General features: G+C 44.1%; 1 protein-coding gene across 2 annotated transcripts in view; it reads left to right on the forward strand.

Annotated features, from left to right (window-relative positions):
- adgrv1 (adhesion G protein-coupled receptor V1) overlaps nt 1–20,455 on the forward strand; it is a 105,756-nt gene that overhangs the window by 12,837 nt on the left and 72,464 nt on the right. Inside the window, exons 15-55 of one of the 2 annotated variants that reach the window (XM_041937413.1) lie at nt 136–299; nt 389–512; nt 657–917; nt 2,008–2,134; nt 2,331–2,554; nt 2,772–3,506; nt 5,302–5,675; nt 6,343–6,522; nt 6,926–7,106; nt 7,355–7,548; nt 7,661–7,790; nt 8,120–8,200; nt 8,896–9,035; nt 9,133–9,498; nt 9,631–9,874; nt 9,994–10,209; nt 10,307–10,522; nt 10,600–10,844; nt 10,973–11,154; nt 11,241–11,739; nt 11,855–12,164; nt 12,385–12,594; nt 13,092–13,222; nt 13,401–13,500; nt 13,620–13,799; nt 13,966–14,129; nt 14,460–14,547; nt 14,788–14,811; nt 15,548–15,626; nt 15,718–15,856; nt 16,135–16,276; nt 16,864–17,129; nt 17,299–17,474; nt 17,644–17,771; nt 17,920–18,101; nt 18,238–18,384; nt 18,503–18,583; nt 18,721–18,985; nt 19,675–19,797; nt 19,893–20,115; nt 20,234–20,438. In XM_041937413.1, coding sequence (XP_041793347.1) covers nt 136–299; nt 389–512; nt 657–917; nt 2,008–2,134; nt 2,331–2,554; nt 2,772–3,506; nt 5,302–5,675; nt 6,343–6,522; nt 6,926–7,106; nt 7,355–7,548; nt 7,661–7,790; nt 8,120–8,200; nt 8,896–9,035; nt 9,133–9,498; nt 9,631–9,874; nt 9,994–10,209; nt 10,307–10,522; nt 10,600–10,844; nt 10,973–11,154; nt 11,241–11,739; nt 11,855–12,164; nt 12,385–12,594; nt 13,092–13,222; nt 13,401–13,500; nt 13,620–13,799; nt 13,966–14,129; nt 14,460–14,547; nt 14,788–14,811; nt 15,548–15,626; nt 15,718–15,856; nt 16,135–16,276; nt 16,864–17,129; nt 17,299–17,474; nt 17,644–17,771; nt 17,920–18,101; nt 18,238–18,384; nt 18,503–18,583; nt 18,721–18,985; nt 19,675–19,797; nt 19,893–20,115; nt 20,234–20,438 — 8,246 coding nt within the window. Of the gene's footprint in view, nt 1–135; nt 300–388; nt 513–656; nt 918–2,007; nt 2,135–2,330; nt 2,555–2,771; nt 3,507–5,301; nt 5,676–6,342; nt 6,523–6,925; nt 7,107–7,354; nt 7,549–7,660; nt 7,791–8,119; nt 8,205–8,895; nt 9,036–9,132; nt 9,499–9,630; nt 9,875–9,993; nt 10,210–10,306; nt 10,523–10,599; nt 10,845–10,972; nt 11,155–11,240; nt 11,740–11,854; nt 12,165–12,384; nt 12,595–13,091; nt 13,223–13,400; nt 13,501–13,619; nt 13,800–13,965; nt 14,130–14,459; nt 14,548–14,787; nt 14,812–15,547; nt 15,627–15,717; nt 15,857–16,134; nt 16,277–16,863; nt 17,130–17,298; nt 17,475–17,643; nt 17,772–17,919; nt 18,102–18,237; nt 18,385–18,502; nt 18,584–18,720; nt 18,986–19,674; nt 19,798–19,892; nt 20,116–20,233; nt 20,439–20,455 lie in introns of both variants that reach the window. The other variant, XM_041937415.1, reaches the window with a different exon arrangement.

Here is a 20,455-nt window from a genome sequence, read left to right on the forward strand (position 1 = left end):
AGTAAAGCTGTGAGCCGCATTCTATACCAAACTGATGGCTGATGTCAAGAGAAGAGTGCACACAAGAGTCAATGACTTGAAGGAAGGTTTCAGTATCCAAATAGATCATCTCCGTCAATTCTGATTCTCCTTCAGCGGTGTACCCTGTAGTGAGGAACAGGGGTCGCTTCGGAGAGGTGTCAGTTTCCTGGGTTTTGGAGCCCGCCCTGTCCGGAGACGTCAGCCCCCTCCAGGGAAATATCACCTTCAAGGAAGGGGAGTACCTCAAAAACCTCACACTCTTCTCTGTAGCTGATGAGGTAAAATTATAAAGATAAACTCAAAAATGCACACAATCCAAGTTTGAGTTACATTTCCTTGTTTGAATTTTAATTCTTTTTTATTTAAGATCCCAGAGGACATGGAGGATTTCACCATCAGGCTGTTAAATGCTACAGGTGGTGCAAGACTGGGAAACATACTCAATGCCAATTTACAGATCAATAAGAATGATGACCCCATTTACTTTTCTGGTAAGGATACTGCTCTGGATACTGTTTATGAAGGATCCCCTGAAAGACTGTAATAATATATTGATTATAGCTGCAGTCATTCACTCCTCTCTCCTCTCTCTGGCCACCTCTTTGTCTCTCCTCCCCATCTCGCCTTCTCCTCAGAACCTGTGGTGGTGCGGCTTCAGGAAGGGGCCGTGGCCAACTTCACTGTTCTGAGGGCAGGGCCGGCAGACTTTGTTGCCACGGTGATGTACCGTGTGGAGTACGGCGACGCATCTCCAGGTGACTTCACCATGCTGAGTAATGACACGTTACTGGTGTATGAAGTGGGTGAATGGATGAAGAACATCTCTGTGGTTGTGGAAGACGACAACATACCGGAGACTGATGAGCCCTTTTACATTGTTCTCTACAATGCCACTGGTGAGTATGGGCTTCATTTTAAATATGTGGTTTGCACAGGGGTGTATTTTATGTTATCTTCTGTGAGTCAGTGGTTATGTCAGGAATGTAATATAATGTAGTGATATAATGTAATAAAGTGGATGCCCCCTGTATCTCTTATCCTTGAGACAATGAAAGCAATATAATCTGTACTCTCTCTGAGGATTAAAACACCTGAAAGTCAGTTGCTTTTCTTATTTTTTTCAATATGGTTTATTGCGGAAGAACCAAGCAATCACACCTCCTCTCAGAATAACACCACCCCCTTCTCCCCTGGTTACCCCCTCTTGTCTTAATGCCAGTTGTATATGTACAGCGAGGAGTAGGTGGGTTATTTAGCATTGTCTTTGGTAACACTGAAAGCTCTCCTAATCCCAGCATTGTGTGTCAGGGATGGGAATGAAAGACCAGTGGGCCCCAACGGGACCTTAATTACCAGTCTCCAGACTTTCTAAGACACAAAGACGGGCCACTCCACTGGCCTCTCTCTTTTTACTGATTGACATGAAGTAGAGTCGAGTAAGTGTTAGCCTCTGGTTTATGCCAGGGGATTGTCCTTTATAGTGGTTGTGTTTAAAGTCAATAACCCTCATGTTAGAAGTCAATCAAACTCATACTTGGGCATAGATATTTTTAACTTTGCCTGTTTGATAATTAGCAGATTTGCATGCTTGTTACTCATAGTCTGGAAACTTGAAGTATTGCTTATGAGAAGTTACTGCACTTTTGGGAATGCTATTTCAGCATAATATTCCCCTGTAGTTTAATTCCTTATTTTTATGAAACTTTTAGATATAATGCTTATGGTTTATTGAGGCTTCGTCCTTGGCTTTGTTCATCTATAACTCTGTTGCTGAGTGATGCCTTTAATTTGAGACTCAAGTATTTTATGAATGAGAAGCCCTTTCCTCCTGGGCCTCGTTGCCATAGTTACGGTGTGCTATGTTAATGAGACAGCCTCCCCCTGCACCTCTATCTATGTATCTAACTGTTTATCTCTGCAGAAACTCTGACATAACTTGAACATGTAGGTCCTGATATAAACCTGATAATATGCATGTGTACGCAGGTGATGCTGTTGTGTATGGAGCAGACACAGCTACTGTGGTGATTGAGGCCAATGATGATGCCAATGGGATCTTCTCCCTGGAAGCCCTAGAGAAACCTGTCGGAGAGGGCAAGACCAATCATTTTTAGTAAGGAACAAGCCTTAAATTCATGTTTCTTTTTTGCAAAACATATTAGTGCTTTTCAAGCTCATTTACATTTGAAGAATTATTTCAAGTTAAATTCAACTGCTATGCACTGACAAAACTCTGTAGATGTTTGGAGATGTGATGTTTTTACCTGTAACATATTAATGAAATTAATCTCTTTTCTTGTCTGTCCCAGTGTCCAGCGTGCAAGGGGCCATTTTGGCAACGTTACAGTCTTCTGGCAGCTGTTTGCAAACGACTCAGTGACTCCTCTGGAGGAAAACCAGGAGTTTACCAACACATCTGGATCCATCACCTTTACTACAGGCGAAGAGACCAAGCCTGTTGTCCTGGAGGCCATCTCAGATAAGCTTCCAGAGTTCAATGAGTTCTTCGTCCTCAGGCTGGTTAATATCTCAGGTGAGTTCAAGATCACAGTGGCATATTTGTCAGATGTGAGAGATAATTTGAGTGGCAGCTGCCATAATAATCACTGTCACTGAGTTTAAACTTGACAAGTCATCAGCCATAAAATCTAAATACTGACTATTCCAAAAATGACAAAGAAGGACTTCATTTCATTCATGATATTTTCTTGAAAACCCTGAAACTCCTGTCTTCTCATCATTCCTTCAAGGTGGTTACCCAGGGGAAGGCGGACGACTAGCCGAGACCTTTCTCAATGCCTCAGTCCTCATCCCGTTCAATGACGACCCATTTGGTGTCTTTGCCATCGCTGACAGCAACCTGGACCAAGAAGTAGCTGAAGATGTACTCTCGGAGGATGATATGGCTGATGTCACTTCCTTTACCATCCTCCGACAGCAGGGTACTTTTGGTGATGTGCGGGTTGCCTGGGAGATTGTTTCTGGCCGCTTCCCAGAGGGCCTTCCTCTGATGGATGACCTGCTCCTTCTAGCCTCCTTCCCAGACGAGGTTGAGCTCAGGCCTCATGCCAGGCGACACCACTCAGCCACAGACACGTGGTTTTTCTCTGGCCTTCCAGGAGCTTATGGGACCATCTCCCCAGAAGATGGCCCTGCTGCTGTTGGCAACTTCACCTTCTCTGCTTGGCTAGTGCCCCGACCAGACACTGATGGCTTCATAGTCTGCAAAGGAACCAGGAATGGGACCTTGTATTATGGAGTGAAGGTCCACACCAATGAGTCTCATATCTCGGTGATGCTGTACTATACAGTGATTGGATCAAATAATCCCCAGGTGGCCCGGGCCACTGCTGAGAAATTTGTAGAAAATAATAGCTGGCTACATCTCATCATTATTGTTGATGATGGGATTATTGAGTTCTTCCTGGATGGGAACCCTATTCCTGGAGGACTGAGGAGCATCAAAGGAGAGGGCATCACTGATGGTGAGCTTTTTTTATCACGTTAAACATAGCATAGTGACAAACGCCTGGTTGTTTAGCATATAATGTCCTTCATATCTCTGTTTGTTGCATTCATCTTCTGTCTGCTGCTTCTGCTTGTTGTCAGTACTGTGTTTAGCATATGTTGCCATGGCTTTCAAGCATGTTCCCCATGATTTTTGTTTGCTAATGCACTTTTATTTTGGGCATCAAAATCTGGCCTCTTTGTACCACTTTTAGTTGTCACATGTTGCTTTGGAAACATATCAAATTATGAGAGATGATAGAAAATTATGATACTTGCATTCAGTATTACCAGTTAACTGGAATGGGAGGCTGTGATGAAGTTACTCTTCTTTACTTTATAATTCTTGCTGTTTTAAATGTATGTTGTCTCATAGCTTTTTAACATTTGCAGTTCATTGATTTTACAAAATGCCACCCAGTGTCTCAGCACCATGGTCAGCTGCAGAGAGGCACAAGTACCATGCTAATGTCCTTGTAATGACGATGTCATTGACAGTCTGTGTGTGAGTTTGTGTGTGAGAGGCTTTCAAGCTTCCCTCTCACTGTTCATGTATAGAATGAAGTCTTAACTTCTTACATACATACTCGGTGCATGCTCACCATCACACACACTAACGCACGTCTACACACACACACATACACATGCACCCACCTCTCAGTCACTTGCTCATTGTTCAGCTCCACTGGGACTCTGCAATGCTTGAGTGACCACTTAGCTCCAGCACTGCTGGATATTGTTACCCCTAAAGGGAATCAGCCGGAATCTTCTTTTTGTCCTATTCTCTTTAATTAATGGAGACAATGGTCTCAGTCTGTACTGGACCCAAAGCTCCCAGAGGGGGAATATTCTGATGGCTCTTTGGCTAGCTTCAATCACAGTAGATGTATACATAATCATCAATCATGTCATGGGTTATTGTCTGCTACTGGTAACTCAACCCACAAAGGATTTGCTTTTGTGTCAGGGCTTTGTACTTGCTCAGTGTGGCAGATTTCCTGCATTTGTCCCATTTTGTACATGTGGAGGAAGCGAGAGGTGTAAATATATAGAGGTGGTCATAGGCATTTGATGATCTTAATCAAGATTCTGTTTGTGGTCGCAATAGACTCCGGCATAGCAACCAAATTAGTTCCACCTTTCACAATAATATGATTAATATGATTATGTGACATGTTACAGATTACATACCAGCAAGGCTCAATTTATTTTCATTTGCTATTATCTCACTAGACCCATGGAAAAATGTTAATGCCAGATGTGAATTCAATTAAATCAAATAAATATGCATCTACTAGTGTTATTTTGTAAAAAAAAAAAAAAAAAAAAAAAGTGTATGTCTTCCAAGTTCTCTCTATCTATATTTTTTCAAACAGTATAATGGGTACAACAGCTTTGAAGCCTCGAAAGTTACACTGCTCAACACGCAATGACCGTGTTTGACATGTTGGAAACAGAATACCACAAATACAAGTTGCAGCATGAACATCCACAGTTAATGAACTGGAACTTATGATATCTGTGAGTGTGTGTGAATGTGTTTGATGGCAGCTCGTGTTCCAGCACCACATGAATCTAATAGACGTCAGTGTTTCCTTTTCTGTCATATCATAAATCTGTACATTGTGCTGGAGGTATTTTCAGTGATTTCGTTTTACTTTTGTATCCAGCCATTCCCAACATTACAGCTTAAACATTGCTTATTTTGTGCCATTTGCTGTATATGTTTCTAAAATGTTATGCACTGTTTTTTTCTGTGTATTTCTACTCCAGGACCTGCTTCAGTTTTTATTGGGTCGGATCCTGAGGGTGAGCAGCGGTACACAGGCCTCCTCCAGGATGTTCGCTTGTACAGGACTAAGCTGAACCGCAGCCACATCCACGAGCTTCACACCCAGCCTGCTAAAACAGACCTGCGTAACATCTCAGGTTACCTGCGGTACCGGCAGGACGAGAGGCAGAAGTCGTTCGTGGTAGAGGCCAGGGATGACAGTGAGGAGGAGGGAGAGGAGGTGTTCTATCTACAGTTGGTAGCAGTTCATGGTGGAGCGCGCCTTCCTTTCCCCAGACCCACTGCTATTTTGCGAGTAATGAAGAGTGACAATGCCAACGGGCTCTTTGGATTCACCGGTGCCTGCATTCCTGATGTGAGTGCAGAAACATCTTTAAAGTAAACCAGACTTGGAATGAAAGAAATGAACAGCCTTCTGAATAAGTCTACACGACTATTACAGTAACGCTGTCAATGCCATCACTCACTTGTCTCCACACAGAAATTAAAACACGTACATAGAAACACATGTAATGTAAACCTGCTGGTTTGTCGGTCCCTGTCCTGCTGCATATTTCATCAGTCTTCATGCCTGGCTGCAGAGAGAGCATGCTCTCTGTTTTTAGTTGGATTGGATGCGTGGGCTCTCATGTTGGCCCCTCTCAGGTAGAGCGACAGCTGGCGAAGCTGCAGCAGGTCTGTCAGTCTGAGCATTCCTGTAGAAGTGGATCAGGAGTTCCTGCACTGGAAACGGGAGATCTAGTTCCTCGTTTCCATCAGCACAACAGGTGGCAGGGCTGGGGATGGCATTCCGTCAGAACTGGAGCATCTTCTTTATGTCCTTGATCCCTTGGGGATAAATAGACGTAGAGGCATGTGGGCTATCAGGTGCTCCTTCTCGAAATCACATTATAACTGAGCTGGAATTAGTAAGACTGGCTCATTTAATCATTACAAACTAAATGACTACAATTCAATATTTATAATTTCCTCCAGTGGTTCAGAATGAATCGACATTTTCATTTCCTTGTTTGTCCTCGTAGACCACTGAGGAGGGCTCCACCATTTCTTGTGTGATTGAGCGCATGCGGGGATCTCTGGACCACGTTTATGTCAACTACAGTGTGACCCAACTGGACAGCTTGGACAGTGAGACACCGGCCCATCAGGACTTCGTTAATGCCACCGGAGCTGTGCTTTTCCTGCCTGGACAGCGCTCTGAGGTGTGTGTACTGTGTTTGGGAGAGTGACTCAGTGGTTGGACCTGTATTAATGTAATCTCACATGAGCTCGGGAAAACCCCTGTCAGTTAATCCCGGGTGGCATTGAGTGCAGTCAGGCAGTCGATAAAAACAAGTGTGATCAGTGTTCACTATATCCGGCTGATTGATTTCAATTAAATACTGTATGTCCAGTTTAACAGCAGTATTTTATAGTCGCCCAAATGCAATGTTTTCAGGCAACCAGCCCCACCTAGTGGTTTGTTGGTTGTGACTTCACTGATGAGGCAACAGGTGTCAGCTGATTACTAAGCTTATACTTTATGCTTGTGGCGCACATGCATAGACAACTATGACCACATTTTATTGTAGTATTATTAACTTGATATTAACATTTTTGTGTTAGGTTCTGAACCTGTTGGCGTTGGATGATGACCTCCCAGAGCTGGCAGAGTCCTTTCAGATCACACTGGTTTCAGCAGAGTCCGGTGACGGGAAGCCAGGCTCAACCCCAACCAGCGGTGCAAGCATCGACCCAAATAACTCTGTCAACACTGTCACTATCACTGCTAGCGACCACCCCTATGGTAGGTACTCACATCCTCCCACAGAAGCACTGTTTCAATGTTGCTATTTTTAGAAATAAGCTATCTGAATTTGTAAGATTATGTTGTGACAAGTGGTTTATTGGGTCAGCCAAATATAAGTACAATTTTCTGTCTTCTTCTCCCTCTTACTGGCATTATTCCTCCCCCACTTCCTGCCTTCTATCTTCCATCCCACCTTCTCATTACTTTCTCACCTATGTCTTGTCACACACTCTTACCTGATGCAGGTCTGCTGCAGTTTCAGTCCAGCCCTCCAGGGGAGGGACTGATCTCTCCAGCGTCAGAACCCGCCCACATAACTGTTAACGAGGAAGATGGACAAGTCCGCCTGCTGGTGGCCAGAGCCCAAGGCCTTTTGGGAAGGGTCATGGTAGGGTACAGGACGACCCCCTTCACAGCGTCCAGCCCTGAGGACTACGAGGTTAGTTTCCAGTCAAATCTTTAATCTCGCTGATGCATACACACCAATGATGTATTCATGAGCAGATGAAGAGAGAGTAAGTTTTTCCTCTTTCTCTGTATTCCATGTGCAGGACTCAGAGGGCATGCTTGACTTTCTACCAGGGGAGAGGTTAAAGTTCGTCACTGTGACCATCGTAGACAATCCCGTCCCTGAGCTGGACAAGATTTTTAGAGTGGAGCTCTACAATGCTGATGGAGGAGGTGAGAAATTTGAGCCTGAAATCACGATGGCAAAACAGACGATACTGTTTTCATTAGTTTTTGAGTCATAGAACTACTTTCCACTGTTTTTTTTAAATTCAGTAGGCTTTTATTAGAAACCTGTCATTACCTAATTTAGAGCTGAACTGATCCTGTATTCTGCCCGACTGTTTTTGTGTGTTTTGTGTGCTGTGCTCCCGTGTGCTTCCTCATACCCACCTACCTACGTGACTCCCTGCCTACCCTGCATCCAATATGCCCTTCAATCTCTATTCCTCTGGTGTGAACCTGGTGTGACACTTGTTTGATCCCTGTGTGTGATCCATCAGTGGATCATTTTCTGCGTAGTGAAGGAAGTGGTAGTGGGGAGAGTGACTCTGACTTCCTCCTTCCATCCTATCACCACCATGGTAAGTGTCCCCTTCCATTACTTCCCAAACTGCCTCTTGTCTCCATTCCCTTACCCCCAAACCCACAGAATTTGTCACTCTCTAAGGTTGCATATGTCAAAGTCAAGTTGTATTATGGATCAAGTGACATGTTGCTGCTGCAGGCGAGCAATGTTTTGATTTGAATTTAAATGTGATCATTTTATGTCATCAAAATTGCAAGTATCTTGTCTTTCATTCAGAAGAATGTTTTTGGCTGTTTGGATAGAATTGTGTAAATAAGATTTGGTCCATAAAAACTATTACTGAAATTATTAGGTGAATTGCACTGTTGATCTAATTCACGATGAATTTGTTCAGGCAAAGGTCAGATTTCTACATCTGTGGGTGCACATGAATGTGTGTTTAACTTTGTGTGGTATTTACATTGCACTGTGACCCCTGTGGGAATTGCCCAAGGAGAGTGATGTGGGAAAAGCAAATACTGTAGCCTTTCACAGGCAGTAGGGGTAAGTGGGTGACTTGAGGTATCAGAGACCCCAGTGTGTTACACTAAGTTTGGGCTGCTGTCACCTATTCTGAACTAACCTCCACTCACTGCATAAGACTGCCATTTGAATCTGATGCTCTTGACCATAATGTCACTTTATTCGGTGGTAAGAAGGTGTGTATTATTGATTGATAACAGAGGATCATATCTGGTATTTTGCTTGTAGCCAGCTTGGGAATGGCATCCCGCATCACAGTGACCATCGCTGCTTCTGATGATGCCCATGGAGTGTTTGAGTTCAGCCCTGAATCCCTGTCTGTTAATGGAACGGAACCTGAGGAGGGACACAGCTCTGTAGCCCTGCAGGTCAGTGTAATGCACAGTTTAAAAATGAGGTAATGGCCCGGTGAGGCTCAAGGATTTATTTTCCATCATTCCATGTTTTCTTTTTGTTCTCTCCCAGGTGGATCGGTCCTTTGGTGACCTCTCCAATGTAACTGTGTACTGGGAGGCTGATCCCCGCTCTGACGGGGAGCTTCTCAGCAGATCTGGGAGCATCACCTTTGGTGTAGGTCAGACATTAGAGAACATCATCATCACTGTGGCCCAGGATGAGATCCCTGAGTTGGACAAGAGCTTCACTGTGTCCTTAGTCAACGTCTCCCATGGTCGTCTGGGTGTCCAGACATCTGCTACTCTGACTGTGCTCGCCAGCGACGATCCTTATGGTGTTTTTGTATTCGCTAATGCAACAAGGTCTGTCCGACTTCCTGAAGCCGACTCAACTGTCTCCCTCACCATCCTGCGGCAGAGAGGCCTGATGGGGCAGGTGTGTCCTTATTAAAGCCACTTATGATTATTTTTCTTTCACTTTTAAAAAACAACTAAACCAGAATGACGGATGCCCACATGTGGGTGATGTACCAAATTATATGACTTTGTCCAATTTTAATTTATCTAGGTGCGAGTCACATATGGGACACTAAATGAGGCACAACCAGAACCTTACAGGACCCCTGGGGTGGGCCGAGCCACTGAGGGGCGGGATTTTGTTCCCCTCCTGGATTCTGTTGTGTTTTTGGCCAATCAGAGTGAAGCAAACATCACCCTCCAAGTGCTGGATGATGAGGATCCAGAAAGGGATGAGTCAGTGTTCGTGAAGTTGATCAGTGTTCAACTCATCGAAGGAGAGCAGGAGAGGCTCAGTAAGACACTGGCACTGCGTCATACTGAGAGATTTTACCTGAAACAATAATTGAAGATATAATGACACTTCAAACATGTAACACTATACTAATTATATATCCTTTTCTATTCCTTCCAGTATCCAATTCCCCTTCTCTGGGCCCCAGGACTGACATCGTAGCTCAGGTGATAGTGGAAGCCAGCGACGATGCTTTTGGAATCCTCCAGCTGTCGGCGTCTGCTGTCAGTGTAGCTGAGCACTACGTCGGACCCATAATAAACGTTACACGTGTTGGTGGGATTTTTGCAGACGTATCTGTCAAGTTCAGAGCAGTGCCTTTGACCGCCAGAGTCAGTAAGTCAGTTGGCATTGAGTATAAAGCTGTGTCTGTGATTTGTGTGTGAGCAGGCAGGTCATGTTGACACGTATGTGCATGTGTGTTATCCTATAGGTGAGGACTACAGTGTAGCCTCCACTGATGTGGTCCTCCTTGAAGGGGAGTCCAGTAAATCTGTACCTATCTATGTGATCAATGACGTGGTCCCTGAGCTCGAGGAGACCTTTCTCATCGAGCTGATCAACCAGACCACTGGAGGAGCTCTGCTGGGGGAGCTCACACGTGCCATCATCACCATTCTACCTTCTGATGACCCTTTTGGTGCCTTCGGTTAGTAGGCATGATCCAGGATGTGTTCAGTTTTTTCATTTTTATCAAGTTCTGAACATGATTTTATTTCTACCCAGTCTTCCAAGCTGTTCCAGTTACTGTAGAGGAACCAGGATCTAACTCCATCGAGGTCACACTGCCTATAGTGCGTAATGCTGGTACTATTGGCACAGTGGTAGTCCAATGGCAGGCCACTGTCAATGGTAAACTAGCAGTGGGGGACATTAGACCCACATCGGGAGAGGTGAGTTTTGCTCCCGGGGAAACCATGAAGACGCTCCGAGTGGAGATTTTAGCTGACGATGCACCTGAAATCACCGAGGTAAGAAGCTGAAACTGAAAGAGCTTTTGTGAATTATGTGAAATGATACACCCTTTGAAATATTTTACATGATACGTGTATTTTAGTCGCAATGTTTGTGTCTACTCCACTCTTCCTGTCTTTTCTAGATAATTAAGGTGGAGCTTACTGGTGCCAGTAATGGAGGAAACCTTGGAGCCGACACGTCTGTTAACATAATAGTGCCTGCCAATGATAACCCGTATGGGACAGTCTATTTTCACCAATCTATTTACCGCATTCAAGAGCCACTGGAGGGAGTTTATAGCGCCAATATTACTGTGCACAGGAGGTACTTTTAATTATTGTTTTGTTTTTATTATAAGTTTTTTTTTCTGTGCCCCTGCTCAGATTCCTTTCCATCTCTGTTTATTCCAGAGGTGGACACTTTGGGCGCTTGGAGATCGTTTACAGCACCTCTGAGATTGACATTGTTGGCTTGGCTCAGGCTGATGGCCAGAACCTGCTGATGTACTATGACCTCCCAAAACCAGGCGTTCCAACCACTGCCCCCCTTAGGACAGTTAACATCACTGGTCAGAGGGACCCCCTGGCTGCATGTGCTGCCGCTTGTCTGAGAGAGCGTGCATGCCAGGCCTTCTCTCTGTCATCAGGGGTGACCCCACCATCTTGCACTTGGGTGACTTCAGGGGCTGACCAGCTGACTTCTAAATCTCAGGTTATGACTTATGTGAAAAACGTCACTGCAGCCGCTGTCCTCTTCAGTGCTCAGGCTGTGGCAGGGAGTGATTATACCCCTGTGACAGCTCAAAGTGCCTTCATGGATGATGGGTCAGGGGTCGCAAACCTCTCGGTCCCAATCTTGACTGATAAATTCCCTGAAATGGATGAGAGCTTCTCCATCCAGATCTTAAAGGTAAAGCCCAATCACATATATATTACCCTGTGTTATTTGTGGTTTTGTTTTTCATACATTCTTTTTTAGTTAGTTAGTTAATTGTATAACAAATTATTGTTTGTATTGTTTGAAGGTAGAGCTGGTAAATCTGACTGTGGCTCAGAAGAACCTGCCCTCGATTGGCCAGCCAGACAAAGCTGTGGTCACTATAGGGATGAACGGAGATGCGTTTGGCGTGTTTTTGATATACAGCCTCAGTCCCAACACCACTAACGAGGGACTCTATCTAGAGGTTCGAGAAGAGCCTTCGGTTGTGGTGCCCCTGGTTATAGAGAGGAGAGGAGGGAATCTGGGCACTGTCACTGTAGAGTGGAGGTTTGTCGGAGGAAAAGCCACGCCAGAGGCTGACTTCACTGGGACTGGAGGGACTCTGGTCTTCGATGGTATGTGGATCACACAAGCATTATGTAAAAGCCAACGTCTTCTCAGAATTCATTTGGGAAAACGTCCTATTAAACCACCATTGCTCCAGTCTATCATGGGGTTCTTGACATGACGTTTGCAGGTGTTTGCTTTCATTTATCTAACACTGGAGGGAATTAAAAGAACATTAGCATGTGCACTTAACTACTGCCTCATGTGCTTTATCCTCTCTGCCTACAGGGGAGCTGAAGAAGACAATAGAAATAGTAATCAGAGATGATATTGAGCCAGAGGACAACGAGAGCCTCATGATTGGTCTTGTTAATACGGAGGGAGGAAGTCGAATCCTGCCCAGCTCTGACACTGTAACCATAGTGATACTGGCTAACGATAACGTGGCTGGGATAGTAGGATTCCATCCAGCCTCACGTTCTGTCATCGCCAGAGAAGGTGGGTAGCGATTTCTGATTATTTGTTTTGGATATTCAGCATGTATGTCTAAGCTCATTATGGCTACCATACTTTACATTCCAAACCTTTTCCACTGTTCCTGTCACTAGATATGTGCCCTAATTATGTATGAATGAAAATGTAAGGGAATGCACTCATAGTAATGGCAGCACGCAACAACAGGTGGGCCCTGTGGTTGTCCGTCGTTGTCTTGAAATTATGTATGCATGAGTGGCTGAAGTCTCCATGAGCAGAATCCATGTAATAAGAGAGCCGGAGTTTCCTCTGTTGGCATCTACAGTATAAGAAAAGCAATTCACATGAGGAGTCCATACATGTATTCATCTTTACAAACCTATATTTGAACTAAGGTCATCTGCAAATTCACATAGGTCAAATGGAGATTTCAAACTGATTAGGAAGGGTTATTCATAAGGGTTCATAAGGGTCTTGCTTGTGTAGTATAAGGGCTGACTGTATTATGTTTCATATTACAGGGGAGAGGCTGTCGTTATCAGTGTTGAGAACTGCTCCTGGTCTGGGTAATGTCACTGTGGACTGGACTGTGCAAGGGCCTCTTGTACACCGGACCTTCAACCAAATCTCAGGGACACTTTTCTTTACTGAGGTAAATATGTTGTATATATGTATTTTGGGCGATGCAGACTTTGGCACAGACCAGCAGTGTTGTTCTTCTGTGAGGGTGATTGAAAGTATCACAGAGCTTTTACAATCAAATAAACAGCTGTGTGTTTGTGTTTGGTATCTCCAGCAGTAACTGTGTATTTTGGATGTGTCTTCTACAGGGAGAGCTAAATGACACCATAGTTCTGCAGCTTCTTGATGATGCCACACCAGAAGACAAAGATGAATACAAAGTTTATTTGTCCAACATACAAACCTTCGGTAATGCATCTGCTCTGGGTGGTTGATGATTGTACATTAAATCCTGAATTCACACATACCTCAAAATAACTGTAGTCAGAATTGATACACAGATTAACTTTCCTCTGACCTCCACATAGGTGTTGTGGTGACAGGCCATGCTGCTCTGGATGTTCAGGGCAGTGAGGCGGTGCTCACTGTGGACACTAGCGATGAGCCCTACGGGCTGCTGACCATTGCCCCATCATCCCTCAGGGTGACCACAGAGGAACGGGACCGAACCATAAACATTTACGTCAATAGAGAGTTTGGAGCCTCAGGTCAGGGGGTCAAGTATGACCACACAAATATGTACTGAGTTAGTGGGTTCACTTTTAGTTGATTTATTTCATTTGTTGAGTGCTAAGCACTATTTTGATTAAGTTGTTAAACATATATTTACATTATAATCCTGTAACTGATTTTATACCTAAATGTTGTGTACAGGAGTTGTGAATATCACCTATGAGGTTATAAAAGGTTCTCTGCAAGACCTGTCCCAGGTGGAGGGTGCCCTTGCTGACCCGGGACAAGACTTCATCTCTGGTACTGGTTCTGTAATCCTTCAGGATGGACAGACTTCTGTTGCCATCCCTGTCACCATACTGGAGGTAAAGACTGTGGCTGTCTTCCGTTCTTTTATTTTTCTGTCCATCAAACTTGATACTTAAGATGATCAGCCAGACAAGACTGGTTTTTCCCACAGTTCACTGTGGCATGGTTTACCCTTTCACTATACTACATAAATTAAAAGTTTTTGTTCCTTTTTGATTCCTATAACGGGAATCTGCATTGTCTGTGGTGTTGCAATGTTATGTTACGTTAAACTAATATTTAAGTGGTCACACTTTTTCTCTTTCAGATGCAAGCGCTCCTTCCTTGTAGCAGATTTGTTAAAAATGTGGAATTTTAATGTTTTTCATTTCCATTTATTTAATTAGGACGACATCCCAGAGCTCCAGGAGTTCTTCCTGGTCAACATAACATCAGCAGTCCTCATCACAACCCTTGCCACAGTTCCCCAACTAGGTACGGAGAGCTGATCTATAGTCAGTTACAGTTACTAAATGTATCACCTCACCTCTATCATAGACAGCTGTGCATCACAGTGTCAAATGACATGTAATATTATTTATTTATTTCCATTATTGTTTTATCTCTTTCTTCCACTTTTTTCTAATGTATTCTTTGTGTTTTGTTTAATTTTATAAACTCTCTTTCCTTCTTTTCTTTCTATAATGTCTCACCATTTGCACTGTTGATGAGTAGAGGTTGTGTATTGCACATTACCAGGTAAAATACACATTCATATGTCCACAAGCTTTGCGTAAAATGTCAGTTGTAGTTTGAAGTACTATTCCTGTATGATACAGTCAACTACAACATTGTAGTTGACTGTCAAAATGCACCATGAAAGAGCTTGGTAGTTACTGCTACTGCTTTTGCATAATCCAAACCACAGTCCACTTTATGAATGAGTAACTTTAGAAAGTGATGAGTAGACAGAACGCTCCAGGCAGAGCAGCACTTGGAGGCTCCCAGAATACTATCGGCCTTCTGCATGGAGACATGAAGTAAACACCACTCTTTTGCCACTCTTTTGGCAGCAGTCATTATGTGGCTTGGATGGTGAGATTGATGCTTTCCATGATTGAGGAAGCCTGGGGATTTGGTGGGAGCCGAGTAGCACTGTGTGGCGAGGAGAGAGAAAGCCAAACTAAACCCGTAGCTGGCCTCCCAGTGTCTTGGCCATAGAGTGAATGGGAGAGGACTATTCAAGGGGTCATAAATCAGTCCACCCAAAAAACTTGGCTGCTCAGCCTACCAAGCCACTTACAGGAGACGCTTCTTAGTCGTAATCCTTCGCTCAAATGTGCCATGACGGAAGTTAGATCCGCTACAGTTTCCTCTTGCTGTTGCTGCATGCGCTGTAGTTACAGCCTTGACGTCAGCGCTAGTACTTATAATAATGCACTAATAATGTACTATAGTCATTATATTTCCTCTTTGTATGTTGTATTTGCCCCAGACACCCGGGGTTTGGTGGCAGAGGTTAGCATCGCTGCTAATGATGGAATCAGAGGAGTCATTGAATGGACAAACACCATGTAAGAAATGCACACACAAATAACACATTTTATCTTGATTTGCACATGCCTAATTAAGATGTTTTCTAATCAAATGTGTTGTGTTTTCCAGGTTTGAAGTGAATGAAACTATCGGGGGAATGACTCTAGTGGCCTACAGGAACAAGGGGACGTATGGAAATGTCTCCCTTTTATTCTATGCTCAGAATCTGGAAGCTCAACAGGGACTGGACTACAATACCAGTCAAACGGTCAGCCATACATAGTATTCAAACACAGACCCACACATTTGTACTTACACAGCACATCATCTGATACTTGTAGTAGCATTAATATCCAGAATGATTAAGTCAAGGGCAGCTCTTCATCCAAAAGGACTCCTCAGTTCTGAAGAAGATGAACTGAAGAAGCCTTTGGGATGAGAGCTGAAAGGTCCTCAAGAATCTAAAGCAGGTCCAGTGGCCCTTGACTTAGCCCTTCTAGATATGCCATGACTGTAGATAAACTGAAAACCCCTCTGTCCCCCCAGATGCTCCATTTTGTTGATGGCGAAAGGTATAAGTTTGTAGAAGTGCAGATCATCGATGACGCCATTCCAGAGGGAGCTGAGAGATTCCAGCTCATCCTGTCCGAGCCCTCACCTGGGCTGGAACTGGGCACCAATACCACAGGTAGACAGAAGGGCGAAACAGAATACAGTGTCCAAAATCTGTTTGTCTGCGTCAAACAGCATAAGACAGTGGAAATCAGCTTCCAGTGCTTTTTCTGTGAAAATTTACAAGACATGACTCAGATTTGGGTTAAGTGGTTAGATTAACAACATGTGAGATATAAGAGGTCTTACACCATGGCCATAGAAAAGACTTTTTTCTGATAGGCTGACAGGTTTTTGGGATTTGTGCAACACCACATCTTCCTCATGCCGTTCATAACCATGAGTTAAGCTGACCACAAACAAACTTAATCTTACTTTCTATACTAAGAAGTAGCGTATAAAGGAAATAGTACACAATTATGTGGCCTCGTATAAAACAACAGTGAGGTCTTGTTGTTCACTATTGTTTACTTGACTGCATCACACACAATGATACCGACTATATAATACACTTATTTGATTATTTCTGGTCAGACATAACAAGATTTTTAGTTTTGTGCCCATATACTTAACAACACTATTAGTACTATGAAATTACTGCTGATTTATTCTTATCTACCTGAACTGCAACTCAGATGTTATTTTCCTTCTGTTTTGTTGTAGCGACGGTGAATATCCTGGCCAGTGACGATGGACATGGCGTTATTTTCTTTAACACCAGCGAGCATTTCTTATTGAGGGAGCCCACGTCTGTGTCGGGGCTGAGTGAGAGTGTGGCCACCCTGTACGTGGTTCGAAACCCTGAGGAAGGCACATTTGGCACCGTAACTGTTCAGTTCACCATCACTGATGCCAACGGCAGTCTGGCAGAGGGCGATTTGATGCCAGCACAGGGGTTTGTCGTCCTGGAGGATGGAGTCAGATTTAAGGTGAGGAAAAGTAGATTTTTATCATCTGAGAGCAGCTAAAAAATGGTAGTCATTAGTACATTTTAGTAGTCAGTATTTACTTGTTTCGAATATTAATTTCAAACGTGTTTTATGTTTTAAACAGCACATATTTTTGATTCATTAGATGTTCTTCTCCTTGTTGTTTCAGATGCTGGAGATCTGGGCTGTTCTGGATGCTGAGCCAGAAGGGAATGAAACCTTCACAGTGACACTGTCCAACCCAACAGGAGGTGCACGACTGGGTTACCAACTCCAGACTCTCGTCACTGTCCTGGAGAACCTGGCTCCTTCCGGCTTGTTCCGCATCGGACCTACTATCAACAGGTGTCAATACGCTTTCACCAAAACGATCAGAGACTTTGAATATATTTAACATGTGCAGTATATAGTATTGTAGCTGTGAAAGTGCATACAAATACACAAGGGCACACACAACTATCCTCATTTAAGAGCATGTTTGTGTAGTCTTATTCAGTGTGTGTTTTCTGAACAGAACTAGCACAGCAGTGGTTGCTGATGAAGGTGGCAGAGCAGTCTTCCTCACCGTGTCTCGCAGTAATGGTCTGGAGTCAGCTGTCAGCGTGGAATGGGAGACGCAGGCTGACACAGCTACTGCTTCTGGTGAGACCACGAAATGTTTTCATTTGAAGTCACCCCAGCGCTCATGAATTCCCCTCTTTTCTTCTGCCATCCCTTTAATCCCTCTTTCCTTCCAATAAGAAATATATAATTATGATTCTTGATGATGTTTTTCCCGTTTCTCTTCTAGAGGGTCACCTCTCAGTGATGGGTGTGTACCAGAGCTTCGAGGACAACCCCACCTCTGCTTGGTGCTCTCTTCCCGCAGGACCTTCCTTCCTGGCTATGAGGCTGGATAGGAGACCCGTCGTTGGATCCTCCCACACTTTGGCCACTCTGTATCGGTGGCAGGGTGTTTTTGTGCCAGTAGAGGTAGGCCGACAGGAGGATTATCCCTCAGCCAGCACATGATATCCCACTACAAACACATACCAGAGGGTAAATAACAATTAGCTGTTCTACATCATATTGTTAGCCTAAAAATCTCTCTGTCTTTTGGTCATTACAGTCTCTTAGGATTCAGGAGCCCAGCTCTTGTGTTGGGTTTGTGGTGAACGGCTCCACCTACATAGGCATCACACATAGCGGCCCTCCCTTCTCCCCTGCTGCCAACCTCAGCATCTTCAAATTGCAGAAGGACCTCAATGTCACATTGGTGAGTATCAACTCCAATCATGGTACAACATTGCTGTCACATTTGTGTACATTACTGTAACACTGAGGCATTGTTTAGTGTTATTTTTATATGATTTGAGGCAATCTGATGTCTTTAGGAACAAACCTTAGGTGTTGAAGCGCTGGATGTGAAGTACTTCTCCACTGAAGGCAGAGATTACCTCATAGCATCAAGCCAGGTGAGGCTGACCGTTCCACTGTTTAGACAGATCTTTAATTGTTTTCAGTTATGTCGGATCATTAAACATTTGAGGAACTGGAAGAGTCTTATACACCTGAACTCAAGTTTTGGTATTTTATTTGTTTCATGCCACAGATTTTCGTTTGGACCGGAGGCTCCTTCACCCTCCTCCAGACTCTTGACTTCGAACGGGACATACTCAGTGTAACTCCATTCACTCGTGCAGCTGTCCTCTACCTGGTGGTGTGCATAGACACACACACTGTTAGCTGCCTCCTGCTTCAATGGACCGGTGGAAGATTTCAGAACCCGCAGCCTCTCCAGCTCACCGGCAGAGCCATTCAGGTGGAGACAGTCCACACAAGAGCAGAGGACACTCTCCTGCTGGTTGTTATTGAAGGTGACCTGTCTTGCTTTGATGTCTCGCTGTTATGTTTATTTTGCACATTTAAATAGTTCCTTGTATTTGAGCGTAAGGGAACTGATGTGTCAAATTAAATTATTAAATGTCAAATTTATGTGCCTGTTTTTTCTGCGGTGTAGAGATTACATATTTAAAAATGGCCCAGAATGGGAGGCAAGTGCACTTAGTCTACGGTATGTTAAGAGGCTGGTTGTGTTTTTGCAATAATGAGATGCTGTTTTCTGTGGTTGTACTTTCTAGTGGACTTTTCAGTGGTTAGATGTTGGTTAGGATAGTACAAACAAATCGGTGATACTTTAGAAGGCGCACAGAAACTATGTGTCTGTTACAGAAAAAACAGCCTTGTTATGTGGTCTCAGCTAAAATGACAAATTTCACAGTGTAGGCCAGATCGTGTATTTATACTATGCTCTGTATATTTTGATGAGACACAATCCCTCTGAGTCTGCAAAAGCGGTGAGTTTTCTTGGTTCAGACCTGTTGTGGCTTTACGGGAAAGGCCTCAGTGTGGCGCAGAGCAGAGCCACTGAGGGACTCAGAGGTTGTAATTTGTCAGTCTTGGGTGTGTCAGTCAGACCGATCCTTACTTTACATAAACATGCCGTTCTAGCGTGAAATAAGTTTAATGCGTGTGTGTTTCTGTGCATTTCTGTATCTTTCTCCAGGTCTCTCTCCATCCTGTGAGGTGTTACAGTGGAGCTCCGGGCAGCCTTCACCACAGCTGTATCAGTCCATCCCTCACCCAGGCCTCACCTCGATTCACCCCTTCACTGCCCCTTCTGGGATCAGTAAGCACCAGCGTCATACCTTCTGCTTTGTTTGTCAGCTGTGCTTTTAAAATCTATTGATCAGACATCCTGATTGAATCTTTTTCTTGTCATAGCTTATGTCGTGCTGGCTGGAAGAAATGGCTCGTCACTGTACTCCTGGAGGTCTGATGTCAACCTGCTCGCCCTCATCCTGAGGGCCCCTCCAGCTGTTAGCTTCCTCGCTCTCATGGTCCCTTCCCTGAACACCACCAAGACCCTCTTGGCTTCTACCGAGGAGAATCGCTCCACTATTTATGAAATCACTTCTGTCTCTAATCAGTCTGATTTCATACCCAGGTATCCACATCTTTTATAAGTCAGAGAGAGAAAAACTCAAAAAGCAAATCTTGCTCAAGGAGAAATTAGACACAAATAAATCAAGCGTGGTGTGTTGTCTGTATTTCCTCACATTCAGTTTTGGGGAGTTGCACTTTGCCCCAGGTGACAGCGAGCTACAGATAGCCGTGAACATCATCGATGATGACATCCCTGAAGAGCTGGAGTACTTCCAGGTCAGTCTGAAGAATCCAAAGGGCGGGGCTGAGATTGGATTTGGTGGTCAGGTGACCGTCATTGTCCCAACCAACGACGATGCCCATGGAGTCATCGGCTTTGCTCAGGTAAGCACATAAACCTT

Source organism: Chelmon rostratus, chromosome 5 (assembly GCF_017976325.1).
Source record: "Chelmon rostratus isolate fCheRos1 chromosome 5, fCheRos1.pri, whole genome shotgun sequence".
Taxonomy (NCBI): domain Eukaryota; kingdom Metazoa; phylum Chordata; class Actinopteri; order Chaetodontiformes; family Chaetodontidae; genus Chelmon; species Chelmon rostratus.